Here is a 21,151-nt window from a genome sequence, read left to right as displayed (position 1 = left end):
CAGATCAATATGACACCTGGCAGCTGGTGCGTGGCAAGGGCATGTAACTGGCCAAACTTAACGCAATGACAGATCCAAAGGCCATGGTTGTCGCTTGAGCCTGGGTTGGTTCCCGGACGGGGGGATGCAGCCGGTAGGAGGATGTCGAGGATGCGAAGCTAGTGAGGCAGTTGTCCGCGGAGCCGCCAGGATGGACGGCGAATAAGACCGAGGAACATGAGGCATCCCCGACGTCCTGCTAGGCGGTGTAGGAGGCGGCTTCTAACGGCTGGCTGTAGGAGGATGCGCCGTCCCCGACAGCCAAGCCAGGTGGTGTAGGAGGAGGCGCCGTCCCCCACGGCCGGCCAAGCAGTGTAGGGAGGCGGCGCCGCCGACGGCCGAGGCGAGGCAATGGGTTGGGGCAACACGGAGATGGGAGGGGAGGCGTCGTGAAGGTGCGACGGCTGGAGGCGATGGGGGAGGCGCCGTGAAGGTGCGGCGGCTGGAGGCGATTGGGAGCGGAGCGATGATACAACAGTTACTTTCCTTTCTTTCTTCTTGATTGACGTGGGTAGTTTAATTCCTTTCGTGCCAAAGGAAGATGATCACGGAAGATAAAGTACTTTCCTTTCTCTCTTTCTTGATTGATTGACGTGGGCAGTTTCTTCCCTTCCGTGGCAAAGGAAGGTGATCATGGAAGAGAAAGTTGTGTTTAGTGTTAAACGCGTTTAGTCGCTCACCATTAGAACAATAACAACTATTGGATGAATGCCAATGGATAGCCGAGATCTGTTGGATCTGCCCCACTGAATCTTTTTATATTGGTAATAGATAGATGAATTTAGGAGTTCAAATGTTGAGGCTCACAACCTAGCGAAACATGCATTAACTTTGTGACCTGGCCGCCATGTGTGGTTTGGCCAGCCCGTGGGATTCCGTTCGTCCATGTAAATATTGTGACGGTTTGAAATAAAAGTCTCGTGAGGTTGTCTAAAGAAAATCTAGATGTGATATATACGAAAAAAGAAGAACAGTTTACCTTACTGCTCCTCGATCCCTCATCCCCACTCGTTGCTGCTTCTATTTCCCAGCAAAAGTTCCGAACCGAAACGCAAGGCGGCACTCCGGTTGTTGACCCCGCCCCCGCCCCTGCCCCCGCCGTCGCCGCCGCCGGGTCTCCCTTGTCCTGCTCACCGCTGTTCATCACGCCCCTCAGGTATCTCGCCGTGGATCTCACTCATCTTCTGTTGATCCAATCCCCTTCCATCTATATCCTCAGAATAAGTACTGTAGCTGATTTGGTGCGTGCGTTAGGTGGAAACAGAGAGTGAATTCCAGGCCTACATAGCAGGGCAGTCCCACCGAACCCTCTTCTTCTGCCTCGTGATTAGGTAGGCCTTCAATCCTACCATGCGTTCATCAGTCACTTTCTTTTTTTCTTATGCATACCATGCGTTCATCACCCACTGCTCATTAAGCAATTGACTGCAGCTCAAGCGTTGTCCTGTAAAAAAGATATTGTTTTTTCTTCTTATGCATACCGTATCAAATATTATATCGCACTGCTCATTGATAAGCAGCTTGCAGTAGCAATTGCCCTGTTTAATAGTCTTTTCTTTCTTCTCAACGGACAGAGCTTTGTACATCACATAATTATGTTGTTACAGTCTCTCTCTCTCTCTCTCTCTCTCTCTCTCTCTCTCTCTCTCTCTGTCAGCAGTATGTCCAACACATGCATGCTACTCCCTCCGTTCCTAAATGTAAGTCTTTTTAGAGATTCCAGTACAAACTACATACGGATGTATATAGACATATTTTAGAGTGTAGATTCACTAATTTTGCTCCGTATGTAGTCCATAGTGAAATCTCTAAAAAGACTTATATTTAGGAACGGAGGGAGTAGATTTCGCAACTAATGTATTTGTTGCATGAATGGTTAATGATTCCCCAGCAAACATTTAGTATGGTATTCATGAATAAATAAATAACGAAAATCAGATTTTTGCTTTACCTCGGTCTTACGGAGATGCTTATATAGCAGTATACACAATTCTCGATTCTGACACCACATTGGTTAACCGGGCCTTTTATGTGATGTAAACTTTGCTTTTCTCAAACACCATGTTTTTTTTCAGAATTATTATTAATATAGCTTCGTTCTTCCTAGAGCACTGGCAGCAACCGCATCATGAAAGGTTTGAGGGAAGGCGATCCGATATGCATCAGTGACAGCGAAGGTAAAATTCCAATATACAAGTGCATCTCATGTATTAAAGATAATTGTTCTCTGTCCTGAAGGCATATGCGTAAGTTATGCATTGTATAGGCTTCAGAATCTTTGAACCATTCTGCATGCTCGTATAACAATGATGTGAGGTGTGAGATTTTTCTGACTCTTGTGTGATTAACTTTTAAGGAATCGTTAACCATTCATGAATGTTTAGCCCCTCTCTTCACTTGTTAGATTTTCAGATCGGCAGTAGGAGGATATCGACACCTGTGCTCAAACAGAACTACGTATATAGTTGAGGCATTGCTTGCACATGTATAGTCGAGCCCCTGTATGCATGTACATCAGTGGATATTGTTTAGCTGTTTGGGCTATATTCTGTTGCATCCACACAGTGACTTCTACAATATCATTTTTATCCTACTTCTCAAACTAGATTCTTCCTTGTCTCATATTTTCCCCTCTTATCTGTTATCCCTGGTCAGAAACAGTTCAAATGGAAACCAATGGATTGTCTCTCAAGACTCAGGAAATCGAGTCAAAAAGAAAGTGGGAGACAGCCGCAGACCTCAGCCGCCGCTTTTGCAGTAACCAACATGAAAGCCCATGGGAAGGCGGTACAGCGAAGCACATCGCATGCCATTCCTCTGGGTACCAAGGCCACTCTTCGCAAGAGTGGCCTCCATGGAATGATGGTTCACTCACTACCACGCTAGGAGAAGTACTGACCCCCGACAAGTCTAGTCCAATATTCATAGCATGTAAAACAAAAAACCCAAGGAAGAGAAGGATATGCTTTACATGTCGTGAAGAAGGTCACTATGACCGTCAGTGTCCTCAAAAGTTAAGAGCTAAGTCTGCCAACCTGTCAAAAGTAGTAGAAGAGTGGCCTCCACGGAATGATGGTTCACTCACTACCTCGCTAGGGAGGCAAAGCTGTAACCAACATAAGAGTCCATGGGAAGGCGGCACAACGGAGCACATCGCATGCCATTCCTCTGGGTACCAAGGCCAATATTCGCAAGAGTGGCTTCTATGGAATTATGGTTTGCTCACTACCTTGCTACGGTGGCAAAAAGATTTCCGCTTTTTCAGTAACCAACATGAAAGTCCATGGGAAGGTGGCAAAACAGAGCACATCGCATGCCATTCCTCTGGGTACCAAGGCCACTATTCGCAAGAGTGGCCTCCATGGAATTACGGTTCGCTCACTACCTCACTAGGGAAGCAAAAAGATTTCCACTTTTGCAGTAGTCAACGTGAAAGTCCATGGGAAGGCGGCAAAACAGAGCATCAGGACAAAATGATTGGGATAATCACTTGTTTGGTTTGTGGCAAGGAAGGACATTACAGTTGTGACTGCCCTTTCAAGGATCAGGAGCACAAAGTCATTTGCACACTCTGTAGCAAAAATGGTCACTGTAGCATGTGGTGTTGCCAGCAGAACAAGTCGGAGAGTCGCGCCTGCACCCGCTGTGGAGAGATAGGGCATAGTGCTAGTACACATGGCCTCGGTTGCTCAAGCTGTGACGAATATCATCTGGATGGAGAGTGCCGACTGAGCGAAGTTAAATGCTTTATTTGTGAATGTCAGGATCATTATCTTGCTCAGTGCCCCTTGAACTTCCAAGGTGCTCTGCGCCTTGCACTATCAAAACGAGGCAGCACATCATCTACACCTGCCAAGTGTTCTGCAAAATCAGAAGGAAAAGTACTTAGAGCCGATGGGTCTAGTCCAGTTTGCTTTACATGCCGTGAAGAAGGTCACTTTGCCTTTCAATGTCCTCAGAACAGCCCCAGCCTGTCCGAAGAATTTGAAGAGAGCAGCACTATATCTACTGCCGTCAACCTGTCCAAAGAAGTAGAAGACCAGGACCCTGGTACTGCCAAACAATCATCAGAAATGAAGCCGATATTGTATGATCGATGTTGCCCCTCAAAAGCAAAAGTACTGAACCCCAACAAGTCTAGTCCAATAGTTAGAACATGTAAAACAAAAACAGAAGGGGAGAAAAGGATGTGCTTTACATGCCGTGAAGATGGTCACTATGCCCGTATGTGTCCGCAGAGGTTCGGAGCTATATCTGGCAACACGTCAAAAGAAGTAGAAGAGAGCAGCACTATAGCTACATCCTCCGACATGTCCAAAGTATTGGAAGAACAGGACCCTGGTACTGCTGAACATTCATCAGAAATGAAGTGGGTTCTTCGATGTGTTAGCTGTGGTCAGGAAGGGCACAGGGCCAGGAGCTGTCCAACACGAGTGTTTATATGCTCCTTATGCAATGAAGAAGGCCACAAAGCCAAGAAATGCCCTCAGAAGCGCCAGAAGCGTTAAGACTGCCGCACCAAAAGCTACCGGTTAAGCAAACAGTGATACACACTATACATGTCGTTACATTTTTTCTTACGGTGATCTAACCTACAATCGACATGTTTCTTGTGATACTCTAGCCATTGCTTAACCAAGAAGTGGACACACAGGTAAAAGATGGCCTCAGCAGAATAGGTGGTATGTTGTCAAAATCAATGTGGACGCCTCCTTCGATGAGGATAGTTTTACAGGCACTACTGGGGTAGTGATCCAATATAACAAAGGAAGGTTCATGGCAGCAAAAAAATTCAAAATAGACTCGCTGCTTGATGTTTTGTTGGCGGAAGCATTAGCACTTACAGAAAGTAGCCGCGGTGAGTGGTTGCCACCAGGTAGTGGTAGTCGCCGGCCCGAACAGCGGGAGCTTTTTGTGGAGGAAGCGGCCGGTGTCGCTGTTCAGGAGGAGAAATTTCCCCTGGCTCCGAGGCGATTCGGCGATGAGGCGGAGGAGCTCTGGCGGGAGCGTGGACCACCATCTCGGCCAGTCCTCGGTCGTCATGGCCGGCGGGAGCGTGGACCATCTCAGAGTGTTGCTTTTTTTCAGAGATGCGTCAAACAGCTTCAGTTAAGTGCGCCACACAAATTAAAGCTACAGCAGAATCTCTCTTGCTCAATGCCACCATCCATCCATCCAACAAGAGGGTTGACATCATATCAGATGAGATCATGGCCATGGATCATGGATGCATGGCCAACTTAGGTGGTAGCAGGAGAAGAAGGTACGGACCTCAGACGCCGACGGAGGCCAAGGCAAAGCTGCCCCGGACGCGTTGTGTGTGGCGGCTCCCGATGCGGGCACGGACGCCGGCCTCTCCGTCGGTGATGCGGCGCTCGACACCTGATATATCTCATCGCCTCTCGCCGTCGCCAAAGTCCTAAATCGCACGCGCACCCCGCACGCGGATGGGTCACTATTTCTTGTATATATAGAGATGGCGACACGGTGGGTGCAGCTGCCTGGTCCTCGGATCAGTGACGTGGCGTAAGCCGGACCGTCCATGGCTTGGCTTGGCTGGCTCGTGGGTGGGCATCCCAAGACACGCTTTCATTCGGGTGTATTAGTCGAGAGGGCGATCTAGGCGCCTATTAATTAACTTAAACTGCGTCATGGAGCTAGCCGACCAACACTGCCGTGAAACTGTGTCGTGCCATCACTATTTGCGTGGAGTGGCCTCACTCTCCCCTATGAGGAAAATGATACCCTGCATGCATTGGTCTACTATTTGCATGCAGGCTATATTTAATACCGAACCAGTTCGTTCGATGAAAACGCTATTAAGGAGGTGGCCCACTTACGGTTGGCGAGCCGACTAATACATCCGCTCGAGGGGACTAGTGACAAAGCTGAGAAATTTTAGCAAGTACACGAAGATTGCTTCTTTTTTTTCCTAGCAAATTAACTTTCGAGCCGGTTTGTTTTCTTTTAGAATTTCCTTTTTTTTATAATGGCATGTAGAATTTCTTTTTTTTTTATAATGGCATGTAGAATTTCCTTCTTTTTTTTCGGTCTGCTTTCTTTGAGGATAGTGAGTTTGTTATTAGTTACAGGAACGGCAGCTCATCTCTCTAATGTTCAAGCCTTGTTTGATCTCTTTTTTCTTATTTTCGCAAGAATCGCAATCAAGCGTATATGCTAGCTAGAGTTTACAAGCAAATGGATAATAGGCAGATCACAGCAAAAGGACGACAAATTGATCATGTGATCAACAATGGCCTTTTACTTTAGATCGTCATAAAGGAAACATTTGGTTCGATTGCATTTTCCAAAGAAACATGGCAGACAATAATTTAACTCTGATCAACAAGGCCTTTTACTTTAGATTCCCTGGCCCTTGATTGTATTTATCCACATGTCCATAACAAGATATACAATCAAATGTTCCTAAAAAAAAGAGATATAACAACTGCTCTCCAAAAACATCCCAGGGACGATCGGACCAACAAACATAAGTCATGAGATCTCTAGCTAGAAATTTAACTGCACCCAGCCATCTTGATCCAGATGGCCAGAAAATTGAGAAGCATTGATACAACTGTATTATACTATCACATATTGTTGCAAGTAGAAATACAACAACTTTGATGCGTGCTCTGTCTCGTCCTATACCACCCATCAATACCTACCTGGGAGGATGATATATAAGAGCTACTACCTACCTACCTACTACTCCCTCCGTTCCGATTTACTCGTCGTGGTTTTAGTTCAAATTTGAACTAAAACCACGACGAGTAAATCGGAACGGAGGGAGTACAATGCATCCATCCCCACCCTACCAACACAGCACATCAATTGTCAATACAAGTAACTAATCTCGAGAAACAACAACCAAGGGCTCCATCCATCATCATGCCCTCGGTCTTCTTCGGTCACACCATAAGCAAACAAGAGCCCATTCCTGAATACTACAAACATCAGCTCACAGACTAAAACGGTTCTCCTCCATTGCTAAAACAACCAATCGAAACACTCTGGAGTCCCAGGCTTCTTCCTTCAACTCACCAAAGAAAATCTTTCTCCTACAGCGACGCCAAAAACCTTCCTCCACTTACATAGCACCTGCGCACCAGTCCGGTAAACGGTAAACATCACTAACAGTGCATCTTCCATATATGATATTATAACATCGACGGGACAGCAGCAGCAACAACAGATATCATATTAATCATCAAGTTAAGTTTTATTAGACGACAATCCACTTCCCCAATCTGTCATCCAGTGGGAAAACAGACAGATGACTCTCACCACCGCCGCAACTTAACCACAACTTACCAATCTACAACCAGAACACAACTTGGACTACTAGTTGAGTTGAGTTTAGTTTCTCCGCTAATCGGTAAGTAACTTCTGCTACCAGTTCAGTGTACTTGTATCTCTCTCTCCCAACAAAGTTAAAAGGACAATGTCTACACTAAGCAACTGTGCTTAATCTAGATGCTTCAAAAGTGTGAAGTATCCCAAACCTACTTACACTAAACAGGACCATCAACTTCACAAAAGCAATCTTTTCCCAACTTGCACTTATTGACATGGAAAAGCATAGAACCGGTTAAAAGCATTTTGGAATGTAAAATTAGAAGTTGTGTCTTGTGAGCAGCATGGCCACTGCTGCATTACTCATGATATAAAAAAACACATCTCAAACTTCATGAAGGATCAAACAAAGAACATACTCTGTCCGTCCCACCGTCCCAAAATAACTGTATTGGACTAGCTACAACTTCAGTATAAAGTTGTATCAAGTCCAAGACAGTTATTTTGGGACGGAGGGAGTATACTACAAGTACTGCCACTGGATCAACATCAAAGAGCCCAAATCCCTCGGAGATTATCGCAAAAGAAATTTGAATGCTCGGGGCACAACAAGTCACAGTGCCACATAGAAATCAAGGAAGGTCGCAGTCGGAGGAGAAAACTGTAGTATATGTTCTGAAGCAACATATAGACACCCCCAACAAACTTAAACCCAATTTACAAAGCAGGATCGTCTCTTAGAAAGAAAAATACTACATGAACTAGTATGTGAATTAAGTTGTCAAAGCTTGACACTTGTTTTGCCAAAGCTGATAACTTTCTGCATCTAGTTTAGTCTGACATAACATTTTCTGCATAAGTTCAGTTTAGAAACGAGGCTACGGGAGAGGCGTGATAACTTGAAAAAAAACTCACGGTCAAGAGGGACCGACCTTCTGTGGGTAGTCATGGTGGACGGCCTCATAGTGGAGGTTGAGGTCGGAGTCGACGATGTCATCGTCAGCGTGGGTGCATGTCGACACCATCAATGTCATCCATGGAACTGGAGGGCGCCTGCTGCTCCAAATAGAAAAATAAGCATCTTATCAAACTGATGTTCAATATTAAATCACTATTACATCATGACTGTCATATATAGCGTCAATCAATCATGTCAAATAAAGAGAGCAATTCCTCTAGAGGCAAAGCTTTGACCAGGACCAAACAATCTCTACCCAGTATCATCAATTTTAGGTAATCAAAATGAGCTGGTTCAAGTACGAATACAAGGCCTGGCTTAAAGCAAAGCAGAAGGCAAAATCTTGGAACTGAAAATATGCAGAAACTGATGCAAGTGTGTAAAAACTATGCTAGAGCAGAGCAGCGACAACATGGAAAAAAAATTGTATCCTTACTTAAAGCAGAACGGATGTAGAGTGAGGGCCACTGAAAATGTTGATGCATGCTGAACAGGAAGGAGCAGATCCAGCACTCGCTACTCAGATAGAAAACATGTAGCACCATTATATTTCGCACTACACGTCAAATAATAATAACTCTAAGCTGGGGCTCAGTGTAGACTGACAAAAAAACTATGGTTGTCCCTGAATTCAGAACAAGGAAAAAGAAAAAGAAGTGCTCTACATAAATCTGTTGATAGCTACTGACCTGTCGAGGCCTCATAATTTAATTGTCAGGGTCATCAAGTGACGCCTTCCAATGTGCTAACCAACCGGCCATGCGAGGAATTGCAAATAGCACAGGGAAATTTCTGTAGGGAACCCCATTGCTCTGACAAACAATGAATCACAATTTAAGTATTGCAATAACAAAAATAGGATGGAAGGATGGGGGATAGAAAGTAGACCCAATTTGGAAGAGATATACCTATATATCAGGCCAGAGTAAAAATCCACATCTGGATACAGCTTCCTCTTGATAAAATACTCGTCTGACAGTGCTGCCTTCTCCAAAACAACATCAACCTGGTATGGCATCAAAAAACATCATAAGGATTTGTTTGATTTGGCAACGCATCATTACAGTTGCACATAGATAGCCAAGCTGTTTAGGATCCTCACTTAAGAACACAAATTATTCTTAGGATCTTGCTGATAGTGCAACTCTAAGGTGTTTGTAAAAACAAGTTAATTAGCAAAATGAAAGATTATCAAACCCACAAGAGTGTTAAGACATTTCTGATATTAGCAAATAACCCTTTCTAGACCAACCAACCAATATTGGGCACACCGTATGGTGGCTCTGAGGAAAGGATTAAGTACAACGTTATTGTCCTTGGATAACTCGACTTAGATGGGACAAAGGTTGAAAGTTAGCAATATTAAGTGAGAAAATAGGAAAACAAGCGATACCCACAATGCACCTGTTCCATTGCAAGTTTGCAGCATAACTATGCAGATGATTAATGTCCCAACATAGCTGGCTGACTTCCACATCTCTTTGCACTGACGTATTAAAGATCATGTAGAAGCAAGCCACTAGCATACTAATTTATATGTGGGGGTACAGAAACTGCCTGACACCAACAATCAATGTTTTGTACATATGTTTGTTTTATAATCATACATCTGAGAGTGGCATAAAACACACAGCCTTCGTTCGGTCATGAAAAGGACAGATGGTGAACAATCGGACAACTTAGGTCCATGATTTTTGTTCCTTTCAAAGTGGAAATAATCTGAATTGCACTTCAACTATCTCACCGGTCTTGAATGGGCCTGGTATGGCCATAAGTGGAACGCACGGTCTAAAACTGATTTCAGTGTAAGTCAATAATAATTTCAAGTATGAACTTCCTTACAAGTGGATGCAAGATTCATAAGGTTATTCATCTAAGAGCAACTGAAGCAAGGCCTTATTGTTTCTTAGATTAATTAATGAATATCTAATGATGAGAGTTGCTGAATATGTAGAAACATTATAAGCTTGAATGCGTGAACCAGGAGGAGGCAGAGCTCGACATAATGTACCTCATTTGCGCCACCATGAAGTGGACCATATAGAGCTCCAACAACACCAGAAAGAGCAGTTTAGACATCGACACCACCATATAGATATCATAGCTAACCATGATATCCAGTTGTTAAACAGACCCTAACCATACACATGCAACCCCTAGATGAGAAGAGCCTGACACGTTACTCTGAACCTGAAATCAACAGGCACGAGTTAGTTGTGCTCTAGACCAGAAAAGGCATAAAGAATTCATGAGTATCAGAATGTTGAATAGTAAATACTTGGGTATCAGTTTGTCAACGACATCAGTTGGACTAATATGCAGAAATTGTAGATGAATGGCATTGACTAGCATATTAAATGGATGACACTAGGGTCATAGAAAGAGTGCCAGGTCATAAGGAAATAACACAGGGAACAGGAAAAGGAAAATCAACAAAAGTTAACAAGGAAAGATTGCTATTTCATGTATGTGATACAATCATAAAGGATGGTGAGGCCAGCAGCAACAGATTCATACACACTCGGTGCATCAGCAACACAAACCAAGCAGTTATCTACACTAAGATGCTGCTGCTCGTTATCACCGCAGACTTGTAGCAGATTAACAAAAAAATAAGGAGAAGATTAAGGACGCCAACGAAGAATCATAACCATCCTCGAAGGCACTATACAAACCACCCACGAGAGACAATTGGAAGTTAGACCTAAACTCCAGGTTTTGCCTTCAACTATATCTCAATTTTGTGAGTTTTCACGGCAGAGAAGCTTATGTGCCTAACATGTGTTAAGAACCAGCCACTCTATGTTTAGGGTTCACTCAAGAACGGTTATGTTAATTTCGTCCAGGGTAGTTATGTCAACCATGAGTTTATCGGTACTAGCTTATAAACACAAAGCTTCAATTACCAGCACTTGAATAAAGCAGGAGTGCAGTTCTTACTGTTATTCCACACAACAATGTCCAGTTATGACTAAGCTAAACAAAAAACTTGGAAGTGTCCGGTATTACACCCACAACAATGTTCGCTTTCAATCATATAATACCATTCAACTATCCCACTCCCAGCCTTCTTTGTTTCGGTAACCAAAGCTATAGGCAAGATCATTAATATCGCCCTTCTTCATCCAAAAAATACACACACCCTCTTTTATAGGCAAAGATCATAAACGAACCCCAGGACAAGTTCACAAATTGCTTTGCTTTGGACACAACATTTGAGACAAAGAGCAGAGGATAGAACATAACAAAAAACCAAAAAGCTTCTACAAATTACATTGAACCCTAGAAAGACTGTTGTTGTTGTTAATATGGATGTTACTCCAAGTAGACATTCAAAGAAACAAAATCATTCAATCGAGCCTCCATTGTATGCTAAAAAAATAAAAGCATATTTATTTGGCTTCAAAAATAATTCTTTAATTTTATATTACTCAGTCAGCCAAAGCCTCGCAGAGCAATACTATTTGATAACCATTATTCTATTTGATAACCATTAACAAGCACCCTCGCAGAGCTATACTCGCAAATTAGACATGATCATTACCAAACTTTACAACAAGTGAAGTAAAGAGTAAATTGCTCAAGACCACCACATTTGTGGCTAGGGTACTCCAAAACCACCGCTTTTGTCAAAAATAACAAATAACCACCACTTCTGCGGCAAGTGAGTAACAAATCACACTGATTCTTGCATGAACTCCTTCTAACAACAAAAATGGCAAGTTGGGCCCACATGTCGGGCTGACATGGCGTGCTTGCGTGTACAACATGCTGAGTTGGACAAGGTCCCACATGTCAATGACTCACTTTTTTTTCATTTTTCTACTTCTCAATCCATTTGTCTCGTGGGCATTTCTACAAACAGGCAATGGGCAGTGTCGGACGCCTTGGCATCCTTGACGGGGCTCGCTGGAGCAGGCTATGGCATGGACGAGGTTGCAGGAGGTGATGGCGACTCACGACGCCTGAGGGAGTCCCGGACTAGGGGGTGTCCGGACAGCCGAACTATCATCGTCGGCCGGACTCCAAGACTATGAAGATACAAGATTGAAGACTTCGTCCCGTGTCCGGATGGGACTTTCCTTGGCGTGGAAGGCAAGCTTGGCAATACGGATATGTAGATCTCCTACCATTGTAACCGACTCTGTGTAACCCTAGCCCTCTCCGGTGTCTATATAAACCGGATGGCTTTAGTCCGTAGGACGAACAACAATCATACCATAGGCTAGCTTCTAGGGTTTAGCCTCCTTGATCTCGTGGTTGATCTACTCTTGTAATACGCACATCATAAATATCAATCAAGCAGGACGTAGGGTTTTACCTCCATCAAGAGGGCCCAAACCTGGGTAAAATATTGTGTCCCTTGTCTCCTGTTACCATCCACCTAGACGCACAGTTTGGGACCCCCTACCCGAGATCCGCCGGTTTTGACACCGACATTGGTGCTTTCATTGAGAGTTCCTCTATGCCGTCGCAATCAGGAGGGATGCCTTTTCCCGTCTTTAAAGACGGCGCCGTCGTCAAGGAAGCTTTGGCCACCGGCCAAACTATCCGGCTGGGCGATTTTCTTATGACCGCCAGTTTGGCCACCGCCCCGACAATGACCTCTCAGGTCATCAAAAGCGATCTTCACGTCAACTCGGAATTCGCCGAGCAGCTAGATCCGATGGAGCTCTCCTCTGTAAATGAGCTCTTGGATCGCATCGCCGCCCTGGGAGTCGCTACAGACTACGATCAGATTGGGCTTAAAACCGATCTGAGAGAAATTAACTCTCCCCAGGCTACCCACCACGTTGTTGTGGTAGAGGAACAACGCGGCGACTCTTCTTCTATGTTAAAAACCAGTTATGTCCGGATTATCGATCCCTCCATGCCGGATTCCCGCGGAGGGACGGACGTCAATCAAGTACTGAACCTAAAGTCAGGCATCGGACCAGATCCGTTGGATAACATCCAACAATCCAAGCTTCCAAATCCGGAAACTTCTCGGCCTTTGAGCCTCAGATTGGGCAGGGTTCCGAATTTAATTCCGCTCGCCCACCCAAACATAAGCGATCTATCTCGAATACGGCAAGAGCCCGATGAAATAGTACATCATTGCTGGGCCAGATTCCTCTTGGTTATGGACAGGATAAAGGACTGCCGTGAGGAAAGTGCAATCTCAATTTTCTGCAACAATTGCACGGACAAGGGAATCATGAAAGCCATAAGTCGTCGCGAAGTTACACGCTTCGCCAACCTGGCGACCATAGTACCAAAATATTGTGCGATGGAGAGTGCCTGGAAAACCGAAACTAGGTTTTGGGACAATCCGGCCCTGAACACAACCCTAGTTCGAAATAAAAGGGTACGTCATACTCAAGCACCTGGGTTAAAAACCAAAAAGCAAAAAAACCCTAAAGGCACGGAACCGTACTGGAGGGATGGCTCAACGGACCCTGTAAAATCCATAATACAGAGGGCGCCACTCCAACACATAGCCTTCGAGCATATTGGATACTACGGCAGGTGGCCAAAAGTGGCGAAGGTTTTCTAGCCCCGGGTAACCAGCCCAATAGTACCAGTATGGTATTAACAGTCTTCAAGACTTTAGCATCAAATAATATGCGGAAATGAACAATCCGCAGCCTCGCCGAAGTCTACCAAGTAGCAACAGCAAATCCATGGAGCGACACGGCTATCACCTTCAATGCCAGCGATGAACCTAAATTCCGAATAGCCCGAGCACCAGCCGCATTGGTCCTTAGTCCGATAGTGGACGGCTTTCGTCTCACCAAGGTACTCATGGATGGCGGCAGTGGATTAAACCTCATCTACGAGGAAACCCTCCAAAAAATGGAAATTGACTGGAGCCGCATTGAGCGAAGCAGCACAACCTTTAGAGGAATAATTCCTAGTCGGGAAGTACGCTGCATAGGAAAAATCACACTAGATGTAGTGTTCGGCTCACCGGACAATTACAGGTCCGAGGAGGTCACGTTCCAAGTGGCCCTGTTTGGCAGCGGATATCACGCCTTGTTGGGGCGAGAGGCATTCACAATTTTCCAAGCTATACCCCATTACGGGTACATGAAGCTTAAAATGCCCGGGCCCAATGGAATCATCACTCTTGTCAGTGATCCAGATATAGCACTCTGCGCTGAAAATAAGACAGCCGCACTAGCCCTAGAGGCATTATCCGAAGCCCTAGCGGCAGAGGAACTCACTGCGCTGTGCTCCACGGTGGATAGGGACGATGTGATACTCGATAAGAGATCTAAGTCCACCTCTTTTAAACCAGCAGACGAAATAGTCAAATTCCAGGTCCATCCAACGGACCCCACAAAGACGGCCTCCATTGGGGCACAATTAAACCCTGATGTAGAAGTCGCACTACGAGAATTCCTTCGGGAAAATTGGGACATTTTTGCCTGGCGCCCTTCAGGCATGACAGGAATCCCACGCAGGCTGGCAGAACACAGCCTAAATATCCTAAAAGGATTCAAGCCAGTCAAACAGGCTCTTCGGCGATTTTCCGAACCCAAAAGACAGGCAATGGGAGAGGAGCTAGCCAAACTCTTAGAAGCCGGATTCATCAGAGATATAAAACATCCGGACTGGCTAGCAAACCTGGTAATGGTACCAAAAAAGGACAAATCCTGGCGCCTTTGTGTCGATTTCAAAGACCTTAACAAGGCCTGGCCAAAGGATCCTTCCCCCTCACCCGCATCGACCAAATCATCGATGCTACCGCAGGGCACGATTCATTGTGCTTCCTCGACGCATACTCGGGATACCATCAAATCAAGATGGCGGAGAAAGACCAGGCCACAACGGCATTCATTACTCCATACGGACCATTCTGCTTCAACACAATGCCCTTCGGACTCAAAAACGCCGGCGCAACATATCAGCGCATGATTCAGACATGTCTGGCTACCCAGATAGGCAAAACAGTGGAGGCATACATAGACGATGTGGTCATTAAGACCAAACACGTCGAAACTCTAGTAGACGATTTGAGGCTTACATTCGACAACCTCCGAGTATACGACATTAAGCTCAACCCGGAAAAATGTGTTTTCGGTGTACCAGCCGGAAAGCTCTTGGGCTTCATTGTATCCGGTAGAGGAATTGAAGCAAACCCAGCCAAGATCCGAGCTCTGTCACAATTGGATATCCCAAAAGACCTCAAACAAATACGAAAACTAACTGGATGCGTGGCGGCTCTAAGCCGCTTCATCTCCCGTTTGGGAGAAAAGGCACTGCCCCTCTATCGCCTCCTCCGGCGCACCAAACACTTCGAATGGACGGATGCTGCCACGGCCGGACTCGAAGAAATTAAGGCCATATTGGCAACAAATCCGGTCCTAGCCGCGCCCAACCTGGGCGAACCGATGTTATTATATATCACGGCAACACATCAAGTTGTCAGCGCGGTACTCGTCGTAGAACGAGAAACAGAAGGGTACAAATTCCCTCTTCAAAAACCAGTGTACTACGTATCCACTGTCTTAACTCCATGCAAGTCCCGGTACCCACATTATCAAAAAATAGCGTACGCGGTGTTCATGGCATCCCGCAAGCTGCGACACTACTTTCAAGAGTGTTCCATAACGGTGGCCTCCGAAGTACCTCTCAACGATATTATAAAAAATCGCGACGCGACGGGCAGGATTGCAAAATAGGCCATTGAGCTCTTACCATTTGACATAACCTACAAACCACGACGAGCTATAAAGTCGCAAGTTTTGGCTGACTTCGTCGCCGAATGGATGGAAGCCGAACTCCCTAAAGAGTACGGCGCATACTCCAATTGGATCATGCATTTCGACGGCTCCAAAATGTTGGCTGGCTTGGGGGCTGGCGTCGTCTTGACGTCCCCAACCGGAGACACAGTCCAATACGTACTTCAAATAATGTACACAGACTCCAACAACGCAGCCGAATACGAGGCCCTTCTACATGGTCTCCGGATGGCAATCTCCATGGGTATTCAACGCCTAGAGGTGCACGGGGATTCAAACCTCGCAATATCCCAAGTAAATGGAGACTTTGACGCCAAGGATCCAAAAATGGCAGCCAACCGTAACGCTGTCCTAAAAATGTCAGCTCGGTTCGAAGGACTCGAATTCCACCATGTAACCTGGGATAATAACCAGGCAGCAGATGTGTTGGCACGCATCGGCGCAAAACGCGACGCCGTCCCTCCAAACATCTTCCTGGAGCGGCTCTTTAAGCCATCCGTATTATGGGAAGAGGAGTCTGGAAATAACAACCCGGAAACAACCGCACCATCCAACACGGAACATTCTGACACAATCGGCGGCTCAGCCAATGAAATAACACCTTCAGCCCACGAAATAATGGCAGTAATTGCCCCGTGGATGGAACCATTCCTAGCCTACTTAATTAGGCAGGAACTTTCCGAAGACCAAAATGAGGCCCGCTGCATAGTTCGGCGATCTAAAGCCTACAAGGTCCATGAGGGAGAACTTTATAAGAAAAGCACAACCGGAGTCCTTCAAAGGTGTATCTCCGAAGAGGAAGGGCGAAATCTCCTGGCTGAAATTCACGCCGGACTCGGCGGGCACCACACCGCAGCCCGGGCCCTTGTAGGCAAGGCCTTCCGTACAGGATTTTATTGGCCGACAGCCCGGGCAGATGCTCAGGACCTAGTCCAACGATGCGTCGGTTGCTAGCTCTTTGCTAATCAAAGCCACATGCCACCCACCGCCCTCAAAACTATACCCATCACTTGGCCGTTCGCGGTCTGGGGGCTTGACATGGTTGGACCCCTTAAAGGGGGAACCCACAAGCAAAAATACTTATTGGTCATGGTGGACAAATTCACCAAATGGATAGAGGCCAAGCCGGTTAAAACGGCTGAATCCGGACCTGTGATAGACTTCATATCCGGGGTAGTAGACCGTTTTGGCGTCCCCCACAGCATCATCACTGATAACGGCACGAATTTCACGGCCGACGAGGTTAAACTCTGGTGCAAAAACATGGGCATCAAGCTCGACTACGCTTCAGTCTATCACCCTCAAACTAACGGTCAAGTCGAACAAGCAAACGGTCTAATCATGAGCGGCATTAAACCCAGATTAGTGCGATCCCTCACGGAATCTAACATGCACTGGGTAGAGGAGCTCGACTCCGTACTCTGGGTGCTGCGGACCACGCCAAACCGCACTACCGGATTCACACCATTTTTTATGGTATAAGGCGCAGAGGCAGTTTTGCCCTGCGATATAATTCATGGCTCACCTCGCGTGCGCATGTATGAAGAAAGAGAAGCCGAGTTGGATCGGCAGGACAGTTTGGACGCCTTAGAGGAGGAGCGTGACGTGGCAAAATCCCGTTCCGCATTCTATCAGCAGCAGGCTCGAAGATATCAAAGCAGGGAAGTACGGGCCAAAACTTACAATGTTGGCGAGCTAGTTCTACGCCTGCCGGACAACAAAAAGGACAAACTTAAGCCCAAATGGGAAGGTCCCTTCATCATCGACCAAATCCTTACCGGCGGTGCATACCGTCTACGCAACGCATCTAACAACTGACTCGAGCCGAACCCATGGAACGCAGCCCGTCTCCGAAGATTCTACGCCTAAGCGCCGGACTCAGAGTTCGTCTCCTTCCTCCGTCCACCTTTCATATTTTTTTTGCTGTCTTTTGTTTCCCTCCTTTTTCCTCCCTCTTTCAGTAAAAGCCTTCGAGGGCTGATCTGCGCATTGTTCGCACACACTCGATGTGCTACTCGCACTCGTTATACCTGGGGGCTTCTTTAACAGAAGCTTATTTGTGCGGGCTTAATGCCCAACACATGTGTCATACTTCCGCATGTACCTTTTACTCACCATTATATGCATCGATATGACTTAAGTTTTGGCCAAGCTGGGTTGCCTCGCTCCTGTGCTTACCCCTACGTTCCCGATTGTTCGGGTAGGAGGTAAAGGGAGCACCTCTGCGATTGTTACTGCCGGGTCAGCCGGATGTGTACCTCAGACTAGGTGAAGCCGAAAGCTAGAGTTCTTAAGGGAATATTCGGTCAGTGACTTGAAAGATGATTTATTACTTATTTATTTATCTGCCCCCAGATGCTTTTTCTGCTCTTTTCGCAGTCCGGACATGCACTTTAGGGCGTGCCTCCTAGGGAAAGGAACCCCTAACGGAACTATTCTCCCTGAAAGATGTTTCTTACTAACCATGTAATATAACATAGCTAGTTGGCACTTGTCTGATAAAGCACTTATGACCCCTACGCCTGGTCTCCATGCATGCCCCGGTTTTTGTATAACCGTGAGGGTATTCGGACACACTCCGGACTGTTGGGTCCCGAGGTTGAAGCGAAAAGGTCCGCAAAGACAAACGATCTACAATCCGGCTAGAAGGCATTTTACATGTCATTTTAAATTACATCGTCAAACTGACTGATCGTACTCCTCTTCAATCCCATCTAACAGGCTGTCAAGTTTATAGTCCCGTCGGGAATATTTTGCGGCCAACTCTACTTGACCGTACATCAGGCTCACGGGGATCTCCTTCCCATCGGGCCCCACAGGTCCGACCTCGGCCATGTGGTTTGGATCAGCCTTCGTGTACCGCGTCTTCACCATGGCCCAGGCCTCCCTGGCGCCTTGCCGGCAGGCCGATATCTTCCACAGACGGAAGCGCTGCCGTACTCCCTGAAGCTTCTCAGCAAGCCCTCCAAGACCCTCGGGTAGGGAGACGGATGTAACGCCCCAAGACCGGAGCTTCAGATGCCTTTGAGGGTTTCCGAGTTTCACCGTGTGTCTTTTGTGCTTGCACTTTTATTTTTGCATTGCATCATGTCATCATGCCATCATGCCATCTAATTTTTAAAACTCAACTAAATAAATTGTATGGATTTTTTGATCCATTTAAATCGAGGGAATTCACATGGTGACTTCTCCTTATAACATATCCTCCAATATTAGGGAGCTATATTAAATATTTCTTTATTTCGGAAATCACCATAACCCACTTGCAAAATATCCCAATGCCTTTATTATCTTACTTCTTGGTCTCCAACTCTGCCCATAAATTATTTTGTCATTTTCCGGAGCTCCACCAAAAATCCGAACATTTTTTGGACACTTCTAAAGCCTTGTTCTAGTTCAAACCATTTGAATTAAATTCAAATAAGTTTGAATTTAAATCTTGCATTCGTGCCTCTTTTCTATTTTTCTTGGATCAAGCTCATTTTTATGAGTCCGGGGAAAATACCCTCCTGCTCAAGCTCCACCTCTAACCTCTTTTTCTTTTCTTTCTCATCTCTGGTTTTTTTCTTTTCTTTTAGCAGTGAGAGAGAGCCCAGCCTAACCAGCAAACCAGGCCGGGCCGGCCTGCTTCCTCGCAGCCCACCTCTCCAGCCGCAGCCAGCCGCAGCCCACTATCTAAGCAGGCCCAGCCGCGCCCCCTCTAACCCTAGCCCGATCCCCTCGATCCCTCCTCCTCATCCCCTCGCGCCGCCACCTTCGTTCAGCGATCCCCATCGCACGCAGCCCTGCATCGCCAGGGAGCGCCGCCAGCGCTCGACCCCACTCCCTCCTCTTGATCCCCATCTCCACCTCGCGACGCCTCCCTTTCTCGAGCGGTCCCGCGCCCTACCATGCCCGAGCCGTCCCCGCGCCCTGCCGTGCCCTGCTGCCGCTGCCTCCCCGCCGTCCAACCGTGTCGCGCCCTCAAGCGCGTCGCCTCCCGCAGCCGTCGACCGAGCCGACCCTCCTCGTAGCGCTGCCGCCTCGTCTCCCCATCGCCATGGCCATGTCGCCTCGCGCCTCCGTCTTCGCCTTCGCGTCAGCGCCTCATCGCCCGGAGCTCGTCTCTGAGCTCGGCCAACTCCGGCGGCCTCGGAGCCCGCGCCAAGCTGCCGTCAGGCCCGCGTCGCCATCCAAGACCCTGAGCCGCTCCTTCCGTCGCCAGGGGAGGAGCCCTTTGTCCAGATCAGGATGGCCTCCGCCGCCCTTGCCGTTCTCCGTTGTCGCAGGACCCGTGTCGTCCTCTGCTTCCTCTACGGTGACCAGGAGCCACCTCGCCCGCACGTCTCCTCCACCATCAGCCTGCAACGCCCGAGCGGAGCCGAGCTCCTCCCGGTCCCCATGGTGCTGCGACCCCATCTCTTTTCCTGCTGGCCATCGCCGAGTTACCCCAGGACCCGTGGAGTCATGCACGGAAAAACCAAGTCTGAAGACTACCGTAGACGTGTGCCTGGTGTCACCTGGATCGCCAAGTACCCTCTTCGTGGTTTTCGCCAAGTACCTCGACGCCCGGAGCCCTCGGATCCGTCAAGTCCAACAACGACTGTGTACAACTACCGGCGATGCCGAACGTCTACGAACCGTGTACCTCGACGACCCGCCAAGTACCCCTTCGGATCGCCAAGTTCATCTACCACGTGTACCACTACCGTCGACCCTCGAAGACCCCGTGGACCCCGAACATCCACGGGACATGAACAACTACTTCCACTATGATATGTACCACTACCGTCGCCACGTGAACAACTACTTCCCTCGACGACTCGAACCGCTCCGAAAATGCACGCTTCGAAGGTATAACGCCGAGACGACGCCCGTGACCTAATGCATGTGTTGAATGAGATGCACCATTTGCACCGTGTCCGAATTGTCACTCGTTTCCATGCCACTAACCCGTGGGAACCCAGTAGTCGGGATCACCCCACCATCTTGCATGACTCGCTCACGTCACACTTCTCGTTTGCATCGGTATCTCACTCGAGTTATCGGGACCGGAATGTTGTTGTGGCACCATTTTCGTTATCGTTGCCGTGGCACCCCTTTTGTTCCGCCATGGTGACCAAATGCTCCCTATCATGCTCATGTCAACATT

General features: G+C 47.1%; 2 protein-coding genes across 3 annotated transcripts; one reads left to right on the top strand and one right to left on the bottom strand.

The window, feature by feature from the left end:
* Positions 1–1,082: 1,082 nt before the first annotated feature.
* On the top strand, positions 1,083–5,325 carry LOC119307295. Of its 2 annotated transcripts, none has more exons than XM_037583372.1 (4): positions 1,083–1,195; positions 1,294–1,370; positions 2,147–2,216; positions 2,701–5,325. In XM_037583372.1, the coding sequence occupies exons 3-4, from the start codon at positions 2,168–2,170 to the stop codon at positions 4,545–4,547; spliced, it is 1,896 nt and encodes a 631-aa protein (XP_037439269.1). In that variant the 5' UTR covers positions 1,083–1,195; positions 1,294–1,370; positions 2,147–2,167; the 3' UTR covers positions 4,548–5,325. The 2 variants fall into 2 exon arrangements, with proteins under 2 accessions (XP_037439269.1, XP_037439268.1); XM_037583371.1 differs by having other exon boundaries at positions 2,695–5,325.
* On the bottom strand, positions 4,868–6,259 carry LOC119307298. The gene is made up of 2 exons (XM_037583376.1): positions 5,311–6,259; positions 4,868–5,116 (listed from the first exon to the last, which is right to left on the bottom strand). Exons 1-2 carry the CDS (start codon positions 5,581–5,583, stop codon positions 4,880–4,882), a joined length of 510 nt encoding a protein of 169 aa, XP_037439273.1. The 5' UTR covers positions 5,584–6,259; the 3' UTR covers positions 4,868–4,879.
* Between the last annotated feature and the right edge of the window lie 14,892 nt (positions 6,260–21,151).

This window comes from Triticum dicoccoides, chromosome 5B (assembly GCF_002162155.2).
Source record: "Triticum dicoccoides isolate Atlit2015 ecotype Zavitan chromosome 5B, WEW_v2.0, whole genome shotgun sequence".
NCBI classification, from domain to species: Eukaryota; Viridiplantae; Streptophyta; class Magnoliopsida; order Poales; family Poaceae; genus Triticum; species Triticum dicoccoides.
The sequence above is the reverse complement of the archived record's forward strand: the minus strand, read 5'-3'. Positions and strand labels throughout refer to the sequence as shown.